We start from the raw sequence: 27,053 nt of genomic DNA, 5'->3' as shown, positions 1-27,053 counted from the left end.
AAAAAAAAATACTTTTGTTCATGGTTGGAGAATAAATATTTTAAAGGAGATGAATGATTGAGGAAAGGAAATGAATTGAATGACTAGCAGAAGTTGAACTTTTTCATTCCACAGTTTGAAGAGAGAGTCATGTTTTTTTCTTTGCTTTTGTAAAAACCAAGTAATGCAATAATTCACCACTGTTGAGTATGGGTGAAGAATTCAATGAAGTGTGTAAGCATCTGGATTTTTCATAGAGGAAAAGTGTGATTTTTCCTGATTAAATCTTAATTTTGAGTAGAGGATGAGCGTGATATTGGGATTTGTTTTGTATTGAGGAAATGTGCTGCAGAAGTTGGGGTGTATCGGACGCTAGTTTAAATAAGGGTTATTTTACAAGATATAATTATGTCTCTTTTTTAAAAGTTGTTGATGATTTTCGGAGGTGAATATATATTGTGATGATGATTCTAATACACCGAGATGACTATCTATGATGATGTAATGTATGATTTACTTTGATAACAAATTTATACTAATGTTAATTTTAGTATGAAGACTATGCTGTATACATTTAATTATTTTAATATCTTGTAAGATATGAGGCACGATGTGGTGGTAATTCTTAATATTCGGTAAATGAGATATTGCAATACAGTGGAAATATTGCAGTATCTCATTTACCAAATAATTATTTTAAATTAACTATGACGACTGTAACATTAAATTTATTATGACGACTATGTGATGATGCTGTATGTGTTATATTGCAAAACTGATCCTCCCTGGAATATGGGAAGAACCTAAAATCATTTAAATACATATATAAATGTAAGAGCAGGATCTGTACTTAGGAGAAGGTCATAAACTGCATCCCTTATTCAATGTGTTAACTCAATGGGCAGCTGTGGGGTCTAGAGGTTCAAACCCCTCCCTAATGTTTAGAAGACGCAGTAAAAGGTGCACCCACTCCAATTGTACCCCTCCAAAATGCATTCTTCCCCACTAGTAAATCCCCCAAAACTTTTTTCCTTGATAAAGCCTTGTAAACCTTAGTGGGTTTATTTTAGAACAAATTACTCCCTTATTGTTGTTACTAGTGACCTGGAAAATAATGTCATCAATCAGAATGTTTTGCCGAATTAATGTTGTTAGTGTGCCGAAGTTACTATCATATTCCTCTTGTATTAATCCATCTTTTCTAATGAATAGTGCTACAAGATGGTATTAAAATTTCTGTTAGTTACAAAAAAATGTTATTTCCATTTTTCATCAAAACTTTCAATTCTTGTATCTTAAATATTTATTTTATAATGTACTTTTATTGTGCATATTTTTTTGTCAATTTTGTCTAGTTGGATTGGTACCATGTGTTTCTTCTTATTTCTATTCCATTAAATTAAATAAAGGAATCTGTTAATGAAGAAAAACCTTTCCCTTTTGAACTTGAAAAGTGATGAAATGAAATCTTTTTACCATCTACTTTTTATTATAAATACCTAAAAATCCATGATCAATCATTTTGTGATCTGTAAACAGAATGTTTACTGGAATATGTGGAATAATTATGGTGTAACATTTTACTTTTTTAGGTTCTTAGTTTTTTATGTAGAACATCAGCTTATTCAATCTTGATTTCTTACTTGAAATTCAAATTGTCTTGTATTTTTTCATGTTCTTTTGACTGTATTCATCCCTTTCCTTCGAAATTCACAGTCAAATGAGTAGTAATTTTGATATTTTTTTGTTTCAGAACAAAATGTATGAGTAAAAAATCTTATATATGTGTAGCATATTTTTTTGTGCTTAGATGACTGTGCAATGGACTCAGTATGAGAATGCATTTCACTATCTTATTTTCCCATACTGACTTAATGCCATCTTGTTAAATTTACTGTTGGCACAGAATTATTTGAACTTAGGTATGGATTTGAATAATTAAATATGCAATAGGGGCAAAGAAAAACTATTTGTACCACCATTATTCTTAGTTTACTTGCTTTTTTTATTATCAACCATAATTTTTTAAATAGATTTTAGTAGTAGGTATTCTAGTTGTAATAAAATAAGAATCCTTTTTGATGGTGTTCAGTGAAACACTAAGGAAACCTATTCAGAAGCAAATTAATATAATTCAGCCAAAAAAGCATAGGGGAAACAGGGAAAAAGATTAAAAGCCTCTCTTGCATGCTCAGGAACGATTGGCAATTTAAGTTGAAATGTCTATTACCAAGGATCAATGTAAAAGAGTTTTCGTTCCTTAACAGGATAATTAGACTAAGGCCTTACATAACAGGTTAAGAGGACCTAGATATTGGTATGCAGTAAAAGAGAGGAGGCTAAGACAAACATTAAGCTAGGAAAGCTTAACCCTTTTACAGCCACCGGGCCGACATATCGGCCCTCGCTGGTTGAGTGAAAACTGCCATGAGCCGATTTATCAGCCCGAATTATTTCACATTTTTTTTTCGTGATTGCAGCCTTTTCGACAGCTGCAATTTATGTAAACCCCTTTAACTCATCTATGGTTATAAGATATAAATATATCTTAAGAATTGGGAAAACAATCTAGACATTTTAAATAAAATTAAGTAGCTGAAAAATTTTTAAATCTGAAATGTTGCTAATTCCGGAAAATAGCCTTGGCAGTCTTCGTACATCCCACCTGAAATGGACTGGCAGTAAAAGGGTTAAGCTTGAAGATATGAATGAGTTTTCTTACATGGGAAGCAGAATTACCAGCAATGGGTGAAGCAAGAAAGAAATAGTCAGTAGAATAGCGCAGGCGAAGAGGGCTTTCTACAAAAAGATGAATCATCTTACATCTGAGAATACAAGCATATAAGTAAGGAAACAGTCCATCAGATGCTATATGGATCATTTTTCTCTCTGGAAGCAAGTCTTGGACGTTGACAGCAGCAGAGAAGTCAAGAGTGGAAGCATTCGAAATGTGGTGCTACAGAAGAATGATGAAGATAAAATGGATCAATTGTGTAAGTAACTAGGAAGTTCGAAGAAGAGTGGGAGAAAAGAGAAGTCTTTAAAAATGTTAGGGAGGAGACGGGACAACTAGTTGGCCACATTTTGAGGCATGATGGCCCGATGAAGACGATGGTAGAAGGACAGGTGGAAGGGAAGAAGGGCAAAGGACGTCCCTGAATGAGTAACACAGGACAGGTTATAAAGGATGTCAACGGGAAAATACATCGCTATGAAAAGGCTAGTGGATAAGAGAAGGGAATGGAGAGCTGCGTCAAAGCAATCTTAGGATTGCTGACTGATGATGATGATGAAGAGGATAATTGAGGATTGAAATAGACTACCTGCAGGATTGTTTCAGCCCTTTCCTAGTAATTCGAAGATGCTCAAGAGTAGGTGCAAAAACTGTATTTCAGAAAATTGATTCAATGTTGGCTTGAAGATTTCCGCTCAGAATAATTGAGGATTGGATTAGACTCTTTGCAGGACTATTTCAGCCCTTTCCTAGTAACATATTTCTCCGAATGTAGTCCTCCTCTGAATATAGTTCCCCCCCTAATTTTGAGCTTGAGTTTCAGGAAAAAATTAAAAAATGGGTTTGAATATAGTCCCCCCTTATTTTTACCATGGGCATTTTTGGAAAAAAAGGGGGGACTATATTCAGACAAATACGGTAATTCAAATATGTTCAGGATTAGATGCAAAAAATTAATTTTGGAAAATTAATTCAATGTAGGTTCAAAGATTTTTGTGGCATTGATCCGATGATCTATGCATTTTCTTTGGGTTCTCACAGCATCTGTTGGCTTCCGTTGACAAATGTTTTGCTGAAATTGCTGGCAGCATCGTCAGGTCGAAGGTGATGAAACTCTGAAATCTACTGCCTTTTATAGGCCTTTTCATCCAGGTGCTGCTCTCTCATTGGTTGGTGGTTGTAGAATGTGGGAAATTCAGCGTTTATTTTCAATTTTGGATTTGTCGATTGATTTTGTTTATTGTGGTATTTCTCTTTTCTCCATTTTATTGTCACCACCTGACATATGTATTGCCAAATTGTAACACTTTCTGAATGAGGTTAGCAATAAAAAATGTAGTACAGTGGAACTTGGTTAGTACGTTCCTCCTTAGTACGTTTTCCTCCTTAGTACGGCGATTTCCCTCGGTCCCGGTACCATCCGAACAAAATACAGGTAAAAGAATTTGGTTAGTACGTTTGAAAAAATTGCGCTTTCCTGGTTAGTACGCTCAATTGCTTGCCGTGACGCAACCCGCAATTCGTTCTCTAGTGTCTTCTTAAGGGTCGCAAACGTCTGAATTCATGATTTAATTTATTATCATTAGTCATTAACATTCTTCCATTCATTCCACATCTCTTTCTTCTACCGTAATTTATCCAAATTCATTTCTTAATTCTTGTGACGTGATGAAAAATAAAATGCGGCCATTTTTCGGGAATGTCTGACTATGAAAAACTACAACCAATAAGAAGCCCCAATTTTCCCCACCCCGAGTTCCTCACCTTCTGTTGCCTTTGGAGCGCTTGGGAGTGCCCACTGCTGCGCACAAAGTTCGTGAGTGGGCAATTGTTGCTATTGCACGAGTTATCATGATGAAGAAATGAGTCAGACAATTTCCACATTATCTAAAGCAGTACTGTTCCATAAACTCGACGTCGTGCGTATTTACTTGACTACTGTTGCGGGAGCAGACGATCCTCAGGATCTCCACGCGAAGCTTACGATTTTACAATCGAAATGGTATCATTCCAGAAGCGAATGTCTACGGCTGTTGCCGTAATTTGAAAGTCAATATAATTTTGCCCAATTTTAATGATGTTTAAAAAACCAGTTGACTTACTCCGGGTTGTTGTTATATTCTCCGAGTACGCTGTGAGAAAGAAAAATGACATGTCTGAGCTTCACTCGTCCTCGTTCTGTAAATATATATAGGATAAATCACGGGAGATAGACGCCGTAATCATGAAATCGTCTCCGGGATGTCCATGAAAAATTTCGATTTTTATTCACATGGTATTGTTTTTCATGGTAGCGCTCATTTTCTTGATTTTAAATGTGAAAAGACTTCAGGAAGGCAATCCTATGAGAACTACCGATAGTAATTGTCATTATGACGACTTTTTCACTGATTGCAATAACCCCGACTGCTATTATTTACTTTCCTCGTTAGTACGTTTTCCTGGTTAGTACGTTCATTTTTCGTGGTCCCTTCAGAAACGTACTAACCAAGTTCCACTGTATTTGTGAAGTATACCTCTTTGTTGAAAGTATTGTAAGTTTTCATTATATTTTGCAGAAAAAGAGCTGTTGTTCATTTTATAAAATAAGAGTGCATATTACAAAATTTGATAATGGTACAGTTTTGTATTTGGTGGAGTTGTTATCGGCATGTCAGCAACACTTCTATTGCCAACATCAGCATATGCATAGAGCTTCTATTTGGTGATATTTGTAATAGTGGAAAATGTCTTGCTGATGCTTCTCTTGAAGGAATGGTAAATTTGGGGTACATTGTAGCCATGTTTCACAGGGTCTCACCTGCCTCCATGGCCTCCTGCCACAGGCTACAGGAAGCACAGAAGGCCCAAAATTGTGCTAGGATTATTTACTATTTGCGTAGTGCAGCGGTTCCCAACCTTTTTTTCCTCCGGTACCCCCCCTATATATATAAAACTAATATTGTACCCCCAAAAATGTAGCGTGCGCATTTTATTGCATAATTTCACTACGGGTAGGTGACACTTGTATAATGGTTAGAAATAATTGTATAAATGGGAACTTTGTTTTAAATACCTCATATAATATGTGTATACATTTCCTGGTTAAGAGATACATAGTTCCTAGCATCTGCCATTACCATTTATTTTCGGCGTACCCCATCTGGTTCATCGCGTACACCCAAGGGGTACGCATATCACTGGTTGGGGACCGCTGTCCTAAAGGGATCGTCTGCTGTAAGCATTCACCTTGGTCTGTGTAATCATCAGTCAATATGGATTAAATGCATCTGCTCATATTGTGGGAAATTGCTCGTTCGTAGCCTTGTGAACATGTGGATTACAACGCTATCAAGAATGAAACTATCATGCCTAAGTTCTGCCATGCTCTCATTTTACAATTTGATAATAGCTCTTTTTCTGCATCAAGTGGGTAGTTGAAACTTAAAGCATTTATTGCTGACATGTGTGTCCAGCAGTCAATTAAATTTATTTTAATTAGAATGACTTTTGGGGCTACATGTTACCAAAGTCATTGCTTTGCTTGATCATCCCAAAAAAAATGGGTGCTTTTTTCATTAAAACAGCAATGAGAAATTTTTAAATTTGTTTCCGATGCTAGAGTTTCATTGAAATCAAGACAAAATAAACCAAGTAAAAATATGGTTAAATCATTACTTCTGTTGCCTTTTTATCATTTAGTTTGTATCTATATTTGAGTGCACATAATTTCTCAGCCAAGAGTGGCTTTGAGACCATGCATATCCTCGTAGCTTCCCCAGACAACCTCACTAGAGACCTGTTGCCTGGTAGAAAATGACTGGGTTCTTCCACCAGCTGGGTCAAAGGCTCTTTGCTGCCCTTAGCTTTCCTCGCCAATGTATTCCCTTCAGTTCAGTGAATGTGGTTATACTACGTGTACAGTGCGAGTAACATTTAATTTGTTGTGTAAACAAAATAGCGATATTTCAAGGCTTTGCTCAGTAGAAGTGATGCGAAAAGTATTGAAACATTGTTATCCTGCTCTATTTCAACAACCCTGTCAAATTTAGTATTGATTACTATTAAAGATTACTTTTTGCAAAAGTATTCAGTTGGATTTCCATTACTTTTAATTTTGGTTGTGTATGTGATGCATTCGCTGTTAATGTTTTCTCAAAATGGGAGTAATAACATGCAAAACAGCATTTAAATTATGTATCTTTAATGCCAGTGCATAGAATAATAATTCTTTAGCTATAAATATGTTGTCAAAAATTTACGCCTGTTGATGAGGTTAATGTGGTTGAAACTGCCTTTCGATCAGTGTGTGTGGAATTCAAATATTCACTTTTGATTACTATAATGTAATAATTACTCAAATGTAAAAATTTTTCTCGCACTAGCTTTGGAGTGAATTTCTAGTAAAAATTACTTTTTAAGAACTAAATTGCAGAAGATATAATCAATGCCAGTTATTTGTTTACTTTTTATTTTTTACGTCACATTTCTGGAAGTGAGACATAATCTTAATTAAAAATTGCTTGGTTTTAATCCACTTTGTACTGACTCAGGTTTCAATATAAGCTGTTGTGTTTTTTTCAACACTGACTCAGGTGATGCTACCATTCTGCTGACACATGTCATGGTTCAAAATTAAATGTGGAAATAAAAGAAAGTGATTTTAATTATGGAACAGAATAGTTTGTTTTCATTCAGAATAAATAAAATGGTTGTTGTGGGTTGGTACTTAGTGAGCATATATGTATGCGCTGGCATTGGTGATCCCAGTATACAGTGTTATTTCCTGATTTCTCTCTTACTTGGATATCAAACATGTTCACTTGAAATCAAGTGTTTATATATGCTCTGCTTTAATCAAACATACTTATGATCTTTTTTCCATTCTTTTTGCAGATCTCAGTAAACCTTTTCCGAACACTTCCTCCGAGTGAGAATCCTGACTTTGACCCAGAAGAGGATGACCCCACATTAGAAGCATCTTGGCCCCACCTACAGGTCAGACACAGTGCATTTATTCAGTAATCATGATTGTTACTATTATTATTATTTAAAAAATACTTGCTACTGCTTATGTGATCTTTGACAGCTCTTTAGTTCTTTCTAGCTTAAATTATCACATAAATTGAGACTTGAAGGCCTGTAGCCCTTTCACTGATTGACTAATCAATGCCTGATCAACCACAAACCTCGCCGATTTAAACATCATTCCTCTCACTTTAACTCCTGCTTCCAACTCGTGCCATTCCTCTCTAACCATCTCCTCAGCATTCACGCTAAAGAGCAACAGTGATAGTGGGCAGCCTTGCCTCACTCCTCTGCCAATGCTTGCCCACCCTGATTCTCCGTCCGCTACTCTAACTTGAGAAGTCTGGGCCTTGCACAGATTACGACTGAGTCACCTATTCTTATGTATGCCTATTTTCTTGAGAATATCCATTAACTTTACTCAGTCCACTCTATCAAATGTTTTTTCAAAATCCACAAGACAGGCATGCATATCCTGATTGTATTCTATGTCCTCTACACGAGGGACCTCTTTACCACTATTGTATCTCTAGTTGACTTTCCTTTTCTGAAACCAAACTGATCCTCGCCCAAACACTTGTTTGCCCTGGCCTCCATTAGCCTATTGAAAATTCTCAGTTCTATTTTAGCCACATGCGGTATTAGGCTAATGGTGTGGTAATATGAATTGTTAACTTTGTTCTCACTACTTAAATTGTAAAAAAAACTGCTCTCTCATCTAATTATTTTGTTGCAGATTGAACATCATTTATTGACAGTAATGTCATAAACTTGTTAAAAAAAATTAATTATGAAAAGTCACAGCAACAACTTTTGAATTGAGTTACCCGAATCCCAATCAAAACTTAATATTATTTATCGATTAGAACACGAAAATTGAGAAAATAATATTAATGTGTTCCAGCAAATAATCCTCTAGTCTTGCCATTCTAAATCTTTTTTTTTCTCTGCAGCAGATTTAGAACTGTTTTCACGAAATCCTCAAACCAAGACCTCTCCGTATAGATCCTGTTCACTAGTTCGATAAACCATCTCCTAGCACCCACCCCGAAGTTCTTCAGAAGCTCACAGAGGGTGTTTTCCAAACCCACCGCTTTCCTAGCATTAATTTAATGAAGGGGTTACTTGATTTCTGTGTGTGAGATCCCCAGCCCGATATTATCCTCCTCTGCTACTCTTTCCTCCTCTATGTTCAATCTCTCCGGCCTATTAGTGCTGTCATCTAGATCCTCCACTTATTTCTTCCACCTGCTCTGAACCTCATTGTTCTCGGTTTGCATCCTTCCGACATTAGCCTTAATGATTGACTTTACTTACGCCTATTTTAATTGTCCTCGCAACTAAGGTTGCAGTGCTTTCTCCTGTATCTAGGATTGTTTAGAATGAAAAAGAAGTCTTATGTCATAACTTTGGTGGCCATTGGACAAAAACTGGTGGATTGATAATATGGGACTATGACCGTTACTTTCAAGAGGGAATATACACAATTTCTTCGGTAAAAGCCACAAACTCAGGAACAAATGAAGCTCTTGGAAGCTTTTGGAACTTGATGACCCGAATAGAACTGTTTCCATTAGCGCTCACTTTTCATGGAACTAATTAAGAGCATTAATCAGGGAGTGGGTGTAATTATCAGCAAAAATTACACTTCACTGTCTCTTCACTAATTTCCTGATTAATTATTTTAAAACAAATCAGAATTTATTAAAAAATTATTTAATATGATAGAAGATGTATCAAATCAGTCCTCTTTTTGCTCACACTTATTCTTTATTTCATTGCTATTTGTGATTCATTTTTTTAATATCAATTCCTATTGTTATGCATCAGTATGTGTTGGCCATAATTAAAGTTCTACAAATTTTCTTCTCTTGGTGATATGATATACTTGGCAGTTGCTCTACTAACCACTCAACTGCCCATGCAATTCATTTTTTCTCTACTGCTAAAAGTCAAAGATTTTGTGCATTTACTACCTATTTTACAATAACAAAGCAAGGAAAAGAATCAGTAAAAATATCTCCTCTGTGTATGTGGACTCATTTTCTTATTCATTTAAAGTTCTAGGTTTAAATTTATTATAAATTCAATAATTTTACTCTTTTATTCTCTTCCAGTTGGTATACGAATTTTTTCTTCGGTTTTTGGAGTGCTCAGATTTTCAACCAACTGTTGGGAAGCGAGTGATAGACCAAAAATTTGTGCTCCAGGTAAAGTTGGCTCTGTATTTTTTTTGTCACTAGTTAGTGGAGTGTATGATTTTTTCATAAAATGATTAAATTTTATGAACACTGCCCTTATGACAATTCACATACATTCACTGCCAGAAGTTATGCATGACTCTACATTTTTCATGTTAGAGCACTGTAAAGATGCCTTATCATCTACTTACAAACAACTTCCATTTGTAAACTCTCTATGTATTCCCTTTTTACAAAGCATTGGCTAATCCATAATTAGAACAAATGAAAAAAATGCACTTCAAGCAAGACAGAGTACTCTGTGCCCTTTAAATTGCATTGAAGAAAAAATTAGGGAGAACAAACATTGATGGAGATCAGTGATCAAAACATTGGTTGAACACACAAAATTAATGAAAAAGAATTGAATTGTAAATAACAAGAATTACATATTTACATTTTATTTGGAATATTACATTAAGTTTAATTTTACATTTTGATTAATTGAAACCTTTAATATTAGTACACTGTATTCTTATTGGATAGAGTCTGTAAATCGTCGTTTCTAGAATGTACCTTTATCGGCTAGTAGCAAAGTCTAATTTCCTGTGCATTGTTGGATTTTTTAAAAAATATTCCATCCATTGCTGAGAGTAGAATGTTTTTGTAATTTCTGCAATTTGATGCCTTTCTCTTTTTTCCACTCTTGAAAATTACCTTGGAGAAAGTCAATTGTTTCAGTTTTTAAAGTCGTTGAACCTTTTATATCAATGCTATTAATGGGGAAGTCTGGATGTTATGTAACCTTGTTTCTCTGAGCCAGTATAACATTCATTTACTTTAAGGACAGTAGCTATTTTCCTCCAAATGTGCAAGTTTGAAAATAATCCTTTGTAATATGTTTCATCCTCTAAAAAAATTCATCCAGACTTTCATCGTCTGAAAAAAATTCCAAATATTCTTTCACTTTTAATGGCTGCAAAATCAATATTTCCTCAGGAAAATATAAAAATTATGCCTGGGAAACGTGGACACCTCATTTCCTTCAAATACCCAGCTTTTGAACACCTTGTAAATTTTTACTATCTTTTTCAGGAATATGATTATGTTCCGATTTATGAATAATAATGCGCTGAAGAAAATAGGAATATGAAATTCATTGATTCAATCAGGTTGAAGTTCTCGTGAAAGCAGGAGTATTACCTGTTGCTATGTTGTGAAAAAAAGTCCACATTTTATTCCATTCCAGTCTTTTGTATACATAAATAAATATAGGTAATATTGTTAGAGGTTGCTTTCAAATATGTATTTTTGATACTTATTTCTCTTTGAATCGATTAGTTATTGGAGCTGTTTGATAGTGAGGATCCTAGGGAGCGGGACTTCCTGAAAACTGTACTGCATCGCATCTATGGCAAGTTCCTTGGTCTCCGAGCCTTCATACGTAAACAAATCAACAACATCTTCCTCAGGTAATATTAGAATTTATCTACGATCAACTTTTTTTTGCTGTGCATAGGAAAAAGACAATTTTTATATTTTATGTGTATTGCTGTAATTTTATGTGAAGTCAAATGCTTTTTTAAACTTAGAAAATTTATGAAATTTGTGACTGGTTTAATTTTTAATGTAACTGGTTTAATTTTTAATGTACACAAACATCAACCCATAAGCAAATATGTGCAGTGAAACCTTTCTATTGATTTGTTACTGTAGCAGTTAATTGAGGTGCTGTTATGTCCTCCTTGACCATTTGAAACACATCTTCTTATCACTTGTATGTTGTGGAATAAACTCATGAGATAGATTTTGTAAGTGGTATTGAATCTAGAGTCCAGTCCTGTCCAATGACTTAGACAGCTGCAATTACTTACCAAAATTCAAAGTCCTTGAAAATTTGAGGAATTTTGTATTTTTCTGATAAACCATGGAAAGTGCATGGTTGGCTATTTTCTCTATAGCAAAGATTGCTTTTGTCTTCATCTCGCTTGGCTCACTTCAGTGAAAATCCTCAGGAAGTAATGAGGTTGTTCACCGAGCCCCAACAGGCTGGTGTGTCTACAGTAGATGTTAATCAGAATCTAGAAGTACAAGGAGTATGCAAAGTTAATATCTTCTGCAATGAATGTATCAATAAAATATTGATGACATCCTCTCGTATTCTCAATAAGTCAGCAGAGGCTTTTTGATATTGGCTCAATCACCTGATGTAATCAAAAGCCGCCACCAAAAGACAAATTTGTTTTGTCAGGGAAATCGTACCTCACTCCTGTTCATCCAATTGATATCTAAGGGTTTCACTGGTTGGCTGACTTTTTAATGGCTAAAAAATCTAAATCCTTGACAGTACTGCAGATACAGTAAAACCTCTATGTAGTGAACCTCTTTACATCATAAACATCCATACTTCGTACCCTCCCACGATCCCGTCAGATTTACATACAACTTTATAGGCAAACCTCTCATGGCTCTTACCTCTTTATCACGTAAAACCTCCATTTATCATTGCAAGGAGACACCCCCGAGATGGCCTAACTACCTCCGCAAATGGTACCGAGAGAACTAGAGACCATCAATGCAGTCGCAATTACTTACATGGAATAACATTTTCAGCAATAGATGTTTCACGCTTATTTTTTTTTTTTTCATATACACCTTTAATAATTTTTACCTTAACCAGTTATGGCCATTTTGCTCCACATAAGAGCATACCAAACAGTAAATAAGAAAAAGGTATCCAACTATCCCAATCATTTTAAGTGACTGTCGAATTAACAGAGAATGCATTGTTTATCCTTGAATCATGGTAAAAATTGTGTGATAGCGTTCGATTTCTGTTACCTTATATGACTGAGTATTGTCCCCCCTTTTTTTCCAAAAATGCCCAAGATAAAAGTTAAGGGGGGGACTATATTTAAACCCATTTTTTTAATTGTTTCCCGAAACTCAAGCCTCAAAATTAGGGGGGGGGGACTGTATTCGGAGGAATACGGTATTTATGGCTCTATTTTCCTATAAGTGCTCAAATACTATGTTAAATAAATAAAAGAGACGTCTAGTTCAGCCTATAATCCCTTGCCGGCAGAAATATTTCAGCTAACTTCACTCCCACCCATGGAGACAGAAATACTTGATCGCATTACTACTTCCGCTTCTAAAATGAAAACATTTCATGAATTTACCACTACTGAAAATAAAACAAATCCGGTTTTGCTATTATTTTATTCCCATATTTCCCTGTGTATCACATTCTTACTTCCACCATGGTAATTTTTTCAATGCTTGCGTGAATGATTGTGGTTCACAATTTAATGCCCTTAGCGACTGTCATATGTCTGGCCTTCGTATTCTTGCCGCAAAATCTGACTCTTCCGTTGGGAGCCCAGGAAGTCAATTAGTAGCAATTCTGAACGTCATTCCACGGGCGACAATTTTAGGTGTGGTAAAACACTAAGTAGCTGTTGTGCGGTAATGAAATTTTTTACCGTCGAGCAGTTCGCCCAGCATTCTCGCTATTAAATCATGTTGTTCAGCGGACCCAGCATTTCTGTGTGCCCTCTACAGCGTTTTTCTTTGGATCCCTACGTTTGGAGAGAGGGAATTCGGCGAAAGTGTCATAAAATATGAAAACATACGAAAATTGCTTTGTTAATTATAAGCCAATGATGGATTCAACAAATAAAAGAAGGTGGCTGCTTGACATTATTACAAAATTAGTGATCTTCCGAGCCATCAATGAGGGCAGGGCATATTGTGAGTTAACGGAAGAGATAGATAATAATAATAATATTTATTAACTTCATTGGGATAATACATCCATGAGTTTCGTCAAGTTAATACAGCATAAAATGCTAACATATAATGAAATATGATACAGACGAGCTATACAAAACACACAGCTATCAGTGGGATTGAGGTCATAGGTTATTACACAACACCAGTTAAAAACTCATTTAGATTGTAGTAGCTCTTTTCAATTAGCATATTTTTCAGTTTGGCTTTGAATTGGATTGATGAGGAAATGGAACGGATGGTGATAGGAATCTTATTATACACAGTGGCAATGGAGTGGTATGGACCTTTTAAACAGACTCTGTAGGAGTATTGGAGGGTGTGTATGTTGATTTTGGAGCGTGTGTTGTGATTGTGTAGGTTGGCGTTAACAGGGAAAAGATGAGGATTATTTCGAACAAACATGGCACAGGTAAGGATATAGATTGAGGGGAGAGTTAAGATGCTGGAATTTACACAAAGTGGTCTGCCTGGTGTGCGAATGGGGACTCTATAGATAGCTTTAACAGCTTTCTTCTGGAGAGAAAAGGTTCTTGACAACAGAGAGGAATTTCCCCAAAACAAAATGCCGAAAAAAAGATGCAGAGGAGGAAATTGATTATTGAGGAATCAGTTACAGTTTCCACCTAAAAAGAGGTTCAGGAAGCTTTGAACGTCATAGAAACTTTTTTTCAACCATGGAGGAATGCGAAAATGATAATATGATCATATTCAATATGATTGAAAATATCATTTCAAAAGAGTTTGAAAAAAAATCAAGCAAACCCAAATTACTAAAAAGGTCACTTGAGCAAGTCACTTTTTCCCTTGTGTAATCATTAAATTGCAAATAGGTAATGCATGGGTGCATGTATGTTTAAACCCATAAATGTGATGGTTTTAAAGACAGTAGTGCCTTTTCATTTCCGAATGATATTAAAAAATGGTGCCTAACACTAAAACCTGTCTATAGTGAAACTCCATGCATCAAATTTTCCAAATTTTGGTCCTCTCCATTACGATATAAAGAGGTTCTACTGTACCTACATTTTAAAAGTTTGTTGAAAGTGGAGATATCATTTTAACTACTTTCGTTTTTGTAGAAATCAATTATTACCCTTTACTTTCTGTACTTTACCAATGAAATTTAAAGTTTATGTAATGAAATCTATGGTTTTGTAATGAAAACAAATTAATCATGCATACCACCTGTGGTGATGATGGTATTGAAAAAATGAAATTGGGCTCAGATAAAATTACTCTATTAAATTCGTAATTTAATACCATAACAAATCACTCTTTGTTAAAGTAATCGGTAGGATTACAATAACTGTTACAGTTACTTTAAATTTTGCTCCTGTACATGATACAAATTGCTGTCATTATTTTCTCAAATAGGGAGTACTAACATACGAATCAGCATTTTAATCATCTTTAATGCAATTGCATAAAATAATTATTAAAATGTTTGATTGAGACACTTTAAGTATAAATGAACGGTCTACCAAATCAAAATGGTCTAGCTTATGGATCGGAGTTAATGTGGCTTGATCTGCCTTTCGATCTGCTGGTGTGGAATTCAAATTTTTACTTTTGATTGCTACACTTTAATAATTACTCGCATGGGCTTTGGAGTAGATTAGTGGTAAAAATCACTTTTTAATGTATTAATTACAAGTAAAAATTGCCAAAGATGTAATCGTTAACAGTAACTTGATTACTTTTACTTCATGAGATCACATCTCTGATTATACATTGGAATTCCACTTGGTTAATCATAAAACAACTCTATTTTCATTTCCTGTTTTTTATTAAACTACTCTCTGACTATATTATTTTATTCTTCTTATAATTCCAGGTTTATTTATGAAACAGAGCATTTCAATGGTGTCGGTGAACTGTTGGAAATTTTAGGAAGGTGAGTGAATTTACTTTTACGTTGAAGCCATAAGCCATTATCTGGCTAAAATTTTCTTGGAAAACCATTTCTAATTGTATAGTGGGTATCTGTTTTGAAAAAACATGTTAAAATATGCATATTTTGGAAATGAGCTGATTCTTACTTTATTTACACACAAATACTGCAGTGTGGTTAGGAGGTAGCTCACTCTGTTCCTACGGCGTGTCTCTTCTGACCTTCTTCCAAATCCCATATGACATTCAATGGAGAATTTGTGTTTTTTTTTTTTTTTTTTTTTGAAAAAATAGAAGTGACAAAGGACGATGCATCTTGCTCTATGAAGAAAACTGAAGGAATTGTTAATGCTTTGTTCCTGAAATGAAAATTCTCAAAGTTGTAGAAATTCAGTAGTGAAAAAACATGGCCTTTGAAAGGGGCGTGGTCAATTTGTTGGGTCTGAAATCACCTCAGCCATTCTGAGATCTGAGGCAGTCCCGCCATGGCGGCCACCATTCTGATGCTTCCTCTGGGTAGCATCAATGGTGAACAAGATGTTGCAACACTACATTAAAAGCAAAGTATCTTAAAGATGCTTTTCGTGTACATATGCACTTGGATTACTTTTAGAATTGCAGGGCCTGTGTCATAGGCGGATTTGGGTGGGAGGACACGGGGGCACGTTCCCCCCCCCCAGAACCTTGAAAAATATGGAAGATTTTAATGAAGTCTAATTATCATTACGTTTGTTTTATATCATGAGGTAACCTTGTGCCCCCCCAGAACAAAATCCTGGACACGGCTTTGCTTGTGCCCCCCCAGAAAGAAATCCTGGATCCGCCCCTGGCCTGTGTCATTCAATGATGACAGGATGGGAGACATTATGCCATTTCCATCAATTCTAGAATATTTATTTAAACACTACTGGGTTTGATACTTCCGCATCAATCTCCCTTGGGAGGTTGTATGGTGGATAATAACTCGAATCCATTCTTGTTTTAATTTTAAAGTGTGGAATGAGGACACAGTGCATTATTTCTCCCTCATACGAAACTATATTCTCCATCCAAGTCTTTAAACATTCTTCTATAGTATCTTACTTCAAAGTCTTGATTTCTCTGATGCTGTTATCGCCAATGCTTTTCATCCCTCGTCACCTGCTCCATGAATCTGATCCGTGGTCTACCTCTACCACTCTTCCCTTACACTTGTGCTTAAGCGATGATTGTCATTATTCCACTGTCTCTCATTTGTGGCCAATTCAATTGTCCCATTTTCTGCCCACGGTTTTCAAAATACTTCTCTCCTACTCTTCTTTGAACTTCTGCCTTACTCACACGATCTTTCCATGTGATATTCATAATTCTTCCATTACATCACCTTTTGAAAGCTTCCTGCCTTGATTTCTGTGCTGCTGTCAAGGGTACTGCACGGAGGAGGCTCGATTCCATCCCATTGAAAACTGATTTCTGTCGCCACTTCGGTCACATTTTAATCGGTTTTCAAAAATGTCCGCTGCGCTGTGATGGGTGCAATATGATCCACTTTTTTTCCAATAGTTTGCATTATAATGTTTGTAATTGTGAGGAAGAGCATTGAAAAGTTATGAATTAGGTATATCACAACATCATGCTTATATGCTTTGGTTAATACCCCTAATTGTACCGTATTTCCTTGTGAAACTTGGATCACTTTGTCAGTCAGTGATGCAATAGGCGACTTTTGTAAAGCCATTAAATACGTGGTGGGTGACAACAGATGTTGAGGCATTTTGGGGATCCTCTTTTGTATTATTCGTGGCTGCTGTCATCATCCATGCCTTATTTCCATAAAGAAGCATACTCCGAATCTAAGTCTTAATGAATTGTTTCCGGACTACAATGCTTATATTTTCGGCTCCAAGAAGACTAGTCTTTTTGAGGAATGCCCTCTTGGCTCAGCTTTGCTTACGGTATGCTGGTGACTATTCTCGCCATGCTTTGTCTATCGTTGGTCACTTAGCTACCCATCTAGCAGAACTCCTTCACCTAATGTAGTGGTGTTCAATGCTCAAGCAATATGAAAGCAATGCAAAAGCTCAAGTTCATGGTTTCCTAGTTTCAGTATGGTCTTCATCAGTTCCCTTTTTTCTGCAGACCAATTCCTTTGCTTTCTTTGCTTTGCAAAAACATTCCTCCAGTATCTTGTCACTATGTTTTTAATTGAATTTTCCTCAGATCTCTGTCTGTCTCTGTTAGGACTGTTATTTTGTCGTTTGAGATTGCAGCAAGCTAATTTTTTCAATGTGGATTTTATCACCTGGCACTTAATCCTTATTTCCTCATATATTGGATGTTCAAAGCATAAAAGTAATACAGTGGAACTTGGTTAGTACGTTTCTGAAGGGACCACGAAAAATGAACGTAATAACCAGGAAAACGTACTAACGAGGAAAGTAAATAATAGCAGTCGGGGTTACTGCAATCAGTGAAAAAGTCGTCATAATTACAATTACTATCGGTAGTTCTCATAGGATCGCCTTCCTGAACTCTTTTCACATTTAAAATCAAGAAAATGAGCGCTACCATGAAAAGCAATACCATGTGAATAAAAATCGCAATTTTTCATGGACATCCCGGAGACGATTTCATGATTACGGCGTCTATCTCCCGTGATTTATCCTATATATATTTACAGAACGAGGACGAGTGAAGCTCAGACAAGCGAAGACAAGTCATTTTTCTTTCTCACAGCGTACTCGGAGAATATAACAACAACCCGGAGTAAGTCAACTGGTTTTTTAAACATCATAAAAATTGGGCAAAATTATATTGACTTTCAAATTACGTAGACATTCGCTTCTGGAATGATACCATTTCGATTGTAAAATCGATCAATATATCGACTGATGACACGCAAGATTATTAGATTACGACGTAATTACAAGAAAATTTTATATTAAACAGTTGAAATTTACTTTCAAAATTTGTCTAATGTCGTCTGCTTTCGTTCCGAGATCAATTATTTTTAAGCTAAGCTTCGCGTGGAGATCCTGAGGATCGTCTGCTCCTGCAACAGTAGTCAAGTAAATACGCACGACGTCGAGTCTATGGAGCAGTACTGCTTTAGATAATGTGGGAATTGTCTAATACCGTTAAGACTCATTTCTTCATCATGATAACTCGTGCAATAGCAACAATTGCCCACTCACGAACTTTGTGCGCAGCAGTGGGCACTCCCAAGCGCTCCAAAGGCAACAGAAGGTGAGGAGCTCGGGGTGGGGAAAATTGGGGCTTCTTATTGGCTGTAGTTTTTCATAGTCAGACATTCCCGAAAAATGGCCGCATTTTATTATTCAGCACGTCACAAGAATTCAGAAATGCATTTGGATAAATTACGGTAGAAGAAAGAGATTTGGAATGAATGGAAGAATGTTAATGGCTAATAATAATAAATTAAATCATGAATTCAGACGTTTGCGACCCTTAAGAAGACACTAGAGAACGAATTGCGGGTTGCGTCACGGCAAGCAATTGAGCGTACTAACCAGGAAAGCGCAATTTTTTCAAACGTACTAACCAAATTCTTTTACCAGTATTTTGTTCGGATGGTACCGGGACCGAGGGAAATCGCCGTACTAAGGAGGAAAACGTACTAAGGAGGAACGTACTAACCAAGTTCCACTGTAATGCATTATTGCCCAGGGATCTCATTCACCAACAATGATTAAGACATTAAGCTCATCAAACTTTGTACATATGTATCTAAATATGCTACTACAGTACACACACTAGCACATAAATGTGAGGTGCGCATAATTTTTGTAAATAATTAAATTCCATAGTTCAGTTTGTGTTTACATGATTTTGATTTAAACTACATGGATATTTTTGACATACTTTGGAGGCAAAGCTTTTACACTTAATTACCACTATGGGTAGGATTGTTGTTGAAATAACTATACTTCAAAATTGCTGTTCACAAGAATTTGGTGTCTCTAATAATTGTCATTGGAATCAAGTATACTTCAGTAGAATAATATGTCTTTGTCAGTAAATGTCTTTTTAATTTGAGTTAAAACATATTGATGCTATTTGCGGTTTTTATTCATGTCAGCAGTAGATCAGCCTTCTTCATTGGGTCTCAAATTAGCTACTTTAATTCTCACTGAAGTATTATGAGCATTTTTTGTTCTTTTCTGGTAGTTATGAAAAACAGTTTTAATGCTTAAGTTTTCCAGAATATTTATCGCATGCATAAAGGTTTTTTTACATGAAGCAGGTACTTCCACAATCTGATTTGTGTATGATGGTGCAGTCAAATTGCGTTTTGTAAAGCGGAGAATTACTAGAACATATGCCAGAATACATGGACCTAAGATGGCAAATTAGCCCATTCTAATTTTGTCCGTACATTCATACGATTCCATGCCATAATGAGGAATTAATGCAGCGCTAAGCTGTTCAATTACGTGCCCCTTTTAAAATGACCTTAACATTTAAGAGTTTATATGAAATGATGAAATATGTTACAGAGCACCAAAGCTTATTCCCTTCTCTGTAAAATCAAGCATGACCATTATGCAAGAAAAAAGCATCTATTTAACTCACCAATGCACCAATTGAAAGCTCCCCCTATCACATGGGAGTAAAAATTCACAACTGTATGTTGGGAAAACTCAATTCAAATAATGGTGTACGTACTTTCAAAAGATGCACAAACTAAAATATAGACAATGTTAATTGAAAGAAGCTATTATAGTGTGAATGAATTTTTGAAGTGAGGGCTACTTATTTTTGCAATTTATGTAATGTTTTTTAATGTATATCCTTAACGTAGGTTTTTATATATTGCATTTGTGTTTTGTTATGACGAGACACCAATTTACTTGTAGTTGGTAATGATGCTATGAACTGTAAATGTTATGTGTCAATAAATTATTATTATTATTATTATAGATGCAAGTTAATCGAAGCATTTGTGTGATGGTTTTGTTTTCCTCTCCGCAGCATAATAAACGGATTTGCACTCCCTCTGAAGTCGGAGCATAAGCAGTTTCTGGTGAAGGTGTTGCTGCCTCTGCACAAGGTGAAGTGTCTCTCCCTGTATCATGCACAGCTGGCCTATTGTGTGGTGCAGTTCCTGGAGAAGGATGCCACCCTCACTGAACCTGTCGTCAAAGGGCTCCTTAAATTCTGGCCTAAGACCTGCAGTCAGAAGGAGGTAAGCACTTGTCTTCATTCATTTGTTTCTTGTTCTTACTTTTATCGTTGAACCTTGATTACTCTGTATTATCATGTATTTACACATGCACAGTAATTTAGCACTCTCTATGCTACTCACTTCCCGTCCTGATAAATTCTCTCCTGACTGATGTTGATCCATTTTTGTTACCAATTTAAAATTTTACTCGTATGGCATCATCTTATTTAACCCATAATGGCTATATAACTTGCTAAGTACCGAGGTTGTGGCCATTGGATTCAGTTTGTTTTTTTACTGTTTGATATGAAATTGTAATTAGCTAATTGAAATTTTATTTGTTGTAAGTGTACTTCAAATTGGCAGTCTTGCTGTATGTGCACCATTTCATTAAAAATAAAATAAAAATGTACCATGCACGCCTGTTTTTCGTTGGAAATGAATTAAGGAAAACAATTACATATTTCAAAAAAATAGGCTCAAGGTAGCATGTATTTTTAAATGTAAATACGAAAGCATTTAAATAATTATAATGGAAGAGTATTCACTGTTTTCGAGTGAACACTTACTTCCTTAGTAAATGAAGGCCACTGACTTCAGCAACTTGCTTACACACCATGCACATGAGATGAATTGTGATGATTGTGACTGTGGTGGATGGGTCTACAACTCTGGGCCCATCTCAGAGTGCCTTAACCTGAAGGGAAAGATAAAAAAACTAAGTAATTGCTCAGTCAAAGCTTATAGATAGTATTGCCATCTGATACTTGTCCTTCCTATAGATACTGTTAACAATGGAAATAACCTTGATGATCCACAAATCCTCGTGTATGATGTGCACATTGTTTTTTTTATGCTGCTAAAATGGAAAAACAGGCACAGGTGGCTCATGAGAAAATACGGTATCAACTTCTCTGTTTTGTAGATACCATATATTCTGGCATATATGGCGACCCCCAGTGTTTCCATTTATAATATAGATTTTGGGCTGTATTATAATGATAGGGGAACACCCAAACTTCTGCAATTTTCCTCAATTCAGCGAAATTTACACATGCCTAGGTTAGATCCAATTTTCAGTCTGTGGGGGAGCATCACAATAAACAGATGCCTCTTTGGACCAAAACGCTAGTTGCCCTCAAAGGACCAAAATGCTAATTGCCCTCCATGAAATCCCCGGGAATTGACCATTCATCTACATCTACACAATATCCTGCAAATAAAAATACCCATTGAGCAAAGGATCTCAAGTTAGAAGAAGAGAACAAAACATTCTTTGTAGTTTGCTATGATTAATCTGAATTAACTGTTGGAACAACTAATGGTAACATAAATGGCAACAAATAATGGTAGCATAATGCAATGTGAAACGATATAATCACATAGAGAAAAAGCACTTAATTGCTCCTCTTACAAACACCTTAGGATAGGCTCCATAATCAACGCATTTACAAGACTATCCAGTCGCTAAGAGTAGAATAAAAATTAAAGGTGGGTGGCCTTAACTTGTAAATGGCTTTGCTAGTTCCATGGAAAGAGCTCAAAAGATGTACAGAGAGGCTACTTGATCAAGCCAGTATGAGATTTATTCTCGAAAGGAAGAAGCGTTGTGTCTTCTCGTGTAAAAAAGCATGTGAAGGTGCTACTTGCTTAAAATTGTTTGGAAATTGCTGTAATATTGAACATTAGAGAAAAAATCTGGCAGATAAAATGAGGAAAGGCCAAGTTGGCCACTTACTTTTTAGCAACGAAACAAACTCACGATGAAGGTGCCGTATCTGTAGCACTCAAACTAGTTGTATGTGTCATATGTGAGAAATTCAATTGCATGTGGATTAATTCTCTTAATGCATGTAATGAATGAAACAATATGCGATTCGTTATTTGGGTTTTTGTTTGCTTTGTTTAGTAAAAAAGCATTTGTTTATAAAAATGAGACCTTCAAAAAGAAGTTATATTGACTTGTTTGAACCAGAGAACTAGTCTTCAGAGAACTAAAACACTTTGCATATGTGTAACATTTCACCTTTGTTAAACTAAAAGCAATAAAAATATAGTTATTTATAATTTACCTTATTTTAGTGTGTTTCATTGCTATTTCAAGTTATGAAAAAAACTGGAATTTTCAAGTTAAGAACTTGCTTGGGAATTGATGGGTTATTTTTCATTGTGAAGGAGGATAATGCAAGTTGTGTTGCAACAAGGCTTTTTTTTTCATAAAGGAGATTTCTTTATTTTTACTGTCATCTATTCATGAATTAAGGCTTATCTAATACATGCCACTTATGTAAAATCATTTTATTTTATGAAATTCATGATAATTCAGTTCAAAATAAATAAAGCATATTAGTTTCTCTCCTATCCCGGTAATCTCAAAAAACTTCGCCTACCAACTTCGACGAGAGACCCACCAAAGACAATAGCTTGAAGATATGATAGGGTTCCCACTCAACCGTGGAAACCTTAAAACCGTGAATAAGCCGTGAATTTCGTCTGCCGTGAAAAAACCTGTAAATAGCCGTGACATTTGTCGTAAAACCTTAAAAATATCTCAGTCCTGATTGTAGAACTACGATCGACTGATCGAATTCGATATGTTAATAATGTTTCATGGTCAGGCACGCGCAGACTCATAGTCTACACATATATCTGCACACGAATATTCAAAGTGAAGTACAGTGGAACCTCGTTAAAGCGAGTACGGGCTATAGCGACACCCCCGCTATTACGAGAGATAGCCGATGCACCGTCAATTGACCCTATAATAAGCGTGTTAAAAAATTCGTTTTTACGAGACCCTTTCGGTGTTGGCTCTCGCCATAGCGAGGGTTTCACCGCCGGAAGACTTTCATCAAGACTCCTTAACCTCTGTAATTGCTAGCGATCTGTTAGAAATGAAGTTAATGGAGTGTTCAGTCTCAAATTTATGTGGTAAACTGTCGTTCGATAAATGTAATGATTGACGAAACAATGCTTTGCATGATTTTTATTCGGTGCGGCGCTTATAAATTGTTTGAATAGTTAGTCGTTATTTGAGTAAGGAAATTTAGTGATGCAAAAAAACATTGCCTTTCGTCTGGATTTACGCTTACGTTTATCGGATAGATGTTTATCTGTCGCCGCACCACTCCTTTTCCTGTATATCTGTTCGCAACAGGTATATTGGCTATTATTTGCTCCACCTCCGGTAAAGCGACAATTCGCTATAGCGAGTGTTTATTAGTGCACCGTGGGGTGTCGTTATATCGAGGTTGCACTGTAATTGGTCCATACCACGGTCCGTACTATATGATGACACATTGACCGTTATTTTCCATTTTTATGGCGGAAGTCTGTTATTTTATCTGAACGTTTCAATTTCAATGATAGCTTGGGATGGACTTATATTCGAAAAAGGACAAATGAAATAACTTGCATTTCTAATGGACCCATAATGAACCATTCATGAAAACTATCCGATTTGTAACTCGAAGTTCGGTTCCCACACAAAATGAGGGCACATGCCATATGCATCGAAATATGAGTTTGCCATTGGAATTTTACTTAAGGAAACATTTCTACGGCAAATAGGCTTTCAATTTATGGCAATAGCTCTTAATAGACTGCGCTCACCTCGTTTGAGTTTATGTGAAAAATAACGTGAAAGTGAAAATAAGGTGTTTCAGCAGGTATTTATTTTGTCTTTAGATATTTCAAACCAAGTGCATTATAATTATATTGTAACGGTTCAAACCGCGAGAGCCGCCCGCTCGCCTCTCGTTCGATATCTCCCCGTACATGTGATTGTTAACTCTCCACTCCCCCAAAATAGAAAATTGCCCCTACGGAGACTTACCGTTTCCGGGCTTAAAATCAAGTTCGCCAATTGTTCGTGCCTGCACGCACACTCACTTACAACAGGATTTAAGGAAATCGTGGCAATAGCAAAACAAATAACTTCAATGACATCCCTTTTACAATTGATTTTTAATAACGGAACTACCATAGGTTCCAAAATTTACACTGACACTAAAGTATTCCCCAAACACATACAATAAATCCCCGTTCCAAAATCCATCGGCGTCACCTCCAACATGAAATATTCACCTTCGGCTTCTCCTTCAAAATTACAAAAGCACTTTCTCAATGATTATAAAAAATTGATGTTTCCAACAACAAAATATACCCACGCTCTTTGGCGAATAAGCAACGTAAAAAATAGTGACATCAAACTTACACAAAAAAAAACTTTCCGTGGAAAGCAAGTATAAATTGGGCGTTACTGTTCAAGTGGCCACCCGTCTTGAAGTCGGGCTCAATGATCCGCCAAGTGACACTAACATTCAGATATTATGCTCAAGCTTCACCACGTGCCGCACTTAAGTCTTGCAGGGCCGTGACTAAAACCAGCCAACAGTAAATTCACTAGGGCCTTATTGTGGGGAGTACACTTGGGACTTTCAAAGGGGAGAACAATCTGGACACAAAAGGATCTATTCGGGCTTTGGTAATTTCCAAGCTTACTTCCTTTATCCGATGTTCTCGCCACCCCTGAAGAGCTGTCCTCGTATCTGCCTCCACCACGTGCCGTAGCTTGGCTGCTGCTGCTTGTCACTGAACACCACTATTTGACTTATCTCGTGTCACACTGTAGGAGAGAGAGAGCTATCCTTCTCGTCTCTCCCTTTTATAAACTCTGCACTACCCACAATTACCTCTGGTGCACCACAACGCCCTCTTTTTCCCTGGCCGAAAGGCGGGTTTTCAAACGCATTCCGGGAGAGAACCATTGCGTCGCCTCTCTCGGAAATCCACTCTCACACAATTTCACATACATTAAAAAATATACTACAATAAACACAAAATAAACCCTTTACCTAGTTCAGAACTCTGTAAACAAATAAATGCTAAAATTGTGAGTGTGCGCGCAGACGTAACCCCCCCAGCTGCGATGTTTTTTAAATGATGCGTCGGGCCGGCTCCGGTCCGTACCGCTACAATATGAAATTGATTTTTTGATGTATTACATTCTATAAACAATTTTAATATTTTCCGCGACCTCAGGAAGATTTGGTAAGTGAAATTTGATAATAACAACGTGCGCAAAAAAACAATCTCTCGGCAAGGAATTAAAAAAGGACTTCCGGTGTCCAGGCGGAAGAAGGTCCTAAGGGCATTCGCATATTAAAGGAGGCCATGGTATTCAGCATCAGGGCAAGAGCGCAGTTGGGTTGGGCCTTTAGTTGGCCCTGAATTTTGTAAATGATAGGTGACGTCATAAAAGATATTGCTTTTCATTGCTGCGTTTACATTCACGCCGTCTGTCGCGTACGTTAATTTTTAGTTAATATATGGCCGGTGATTGTTTTATGTTGGCTTATTAACGGACCGTGAATTTGACAACATTGAGACCGCGAAAACCTGAAAAAACCGTGAAAACTTGAAAAAGAAAGAACATGAAAACCTGGAAAAAACTATTAATTTCATTATTTAGGTAGAGTGGGAACCCTGTATGATACAAGTTTTTTTGTTGAATAAATTTTGTTTTTCAAAGGTTTTAATAGTATATTATCTTTCTTGCTATTTCATGTCATTTGTGTGTATTGTAGCACTACAGTTCAGCCAGCGAGAGTTGTCCGATGGCACATCAAAAGGAGGGGTGAAGAACCCTGCGCCAGCACGGTTTGCAGCCAATCGCTGTCCCCCAAACCCACCTCACACCCTTGCCTAGTCATACAACGTTGTCACATGCACATGGAGCACCAAAATAAGCCTGAACCACCAAAACAAGCCCTTTCTTTGAATCACTGGAACTAGTGATTTTTCCTTTGGGTCCTTCACGCTTGTCATCCCTTCTGGCTCCTTTCTCATGGTAACCCTTTTGTTTACATGCGAGGTGGGTGTTTCCCTTTCTTACCTGGCAACCTTGCCCTCTACCCCAAATGAGACCCTTCTAAAAGTCATCGGACAACTCTCGGCGGCCGGACTGTAGTGTGGATTTTCTCATATATTTGACTGATAATATGCTCTGTTTGCTTCATAGGTTATGTTTCTTGGGGAAATAGAGGAGATATTGGATGTCAGTGAACCATCACAGTTTCGAAAGATACAAGAGCCTCTATTCCGACAAATATCTAGATGTGTATCCAGTCCTCACTTCCAGGTATGCATGAATTTATCATTTTTTGATTTGTTGTTTTTAATTTATTATTGTCTTTTCTCGAGAAAAAGTTTTGAAATTCTGAGTCATAGAAGTTACTTCTCCCACTCCACGAAAATGAGGTGGTAAAATTCAATAAGTAAGAGTAAGATTCGAGGTACTTTT

At 36.4% G+C, this 27,053-nt stretch overlaps 1 protein-coding gene across 1 annotated transcript in view; it reads left to right on the top strand.

Annotated features, from left to right (window-relative positions):
* The window catches only part of LOC124168256 (serine/threonine-protein phosphatase 2A 56 kDa regulatory subunit epsilon isoform), a 175,171-nt gene that overhangs the window by 130,609 nt on the left and 17,509 nt on the right, over nucleotides 1–27,053 (top strand). Inside the window, exons 3-8 of the mRNA XM_046546397.1 lie at nucleotides 7,589–7,690; nucleotides 9,838–9,930; nucleotides 11,242–11,372; nucleotides 15,530–15,589; nucleotides 20,557–20,770; nucleotides 26,772–26,891. Of these exons, the coding sequence (XP_046402353.1) occupies nucleotides 7,589–7,690; nucleotides 9,838–9,930; nucleotides 11,242–11,372; nucleotides 15,530–15,589; nucleotides 20,557–20,770; nucleotides 26,772–26,891 (720 nt within the window). The remainder of the gene's footprint in view (nucleotides 1–7,588; nucleotides 7,691–9,837; nucleotides 9,931–11,241; nucleotides 11,373–15,529; nucleotides 15,590–20,556; nucleotides 20,771–26,771; nucleotides 26,892–27,053) is intronic.

Source organism: Ischnura elegans, chromosome 11, assembly GCF_921293095.1.
Source record: "Ischnura elegans chromosome 11, ioIscEleg1.1, whole genome shotgun sequence".
Classification (NCBI taxonomy): Eukaryota; Metazoa; Arthropoda; class Insecta; order Odonata; family Coenagrionidae; genus Ischnura; species Ischnura elegans.
The sequence above is the reverse complement of the archived record's forward strand: the minus strand, read 5'-3'. Positions and strand labels throughout refer to the sequence as shown.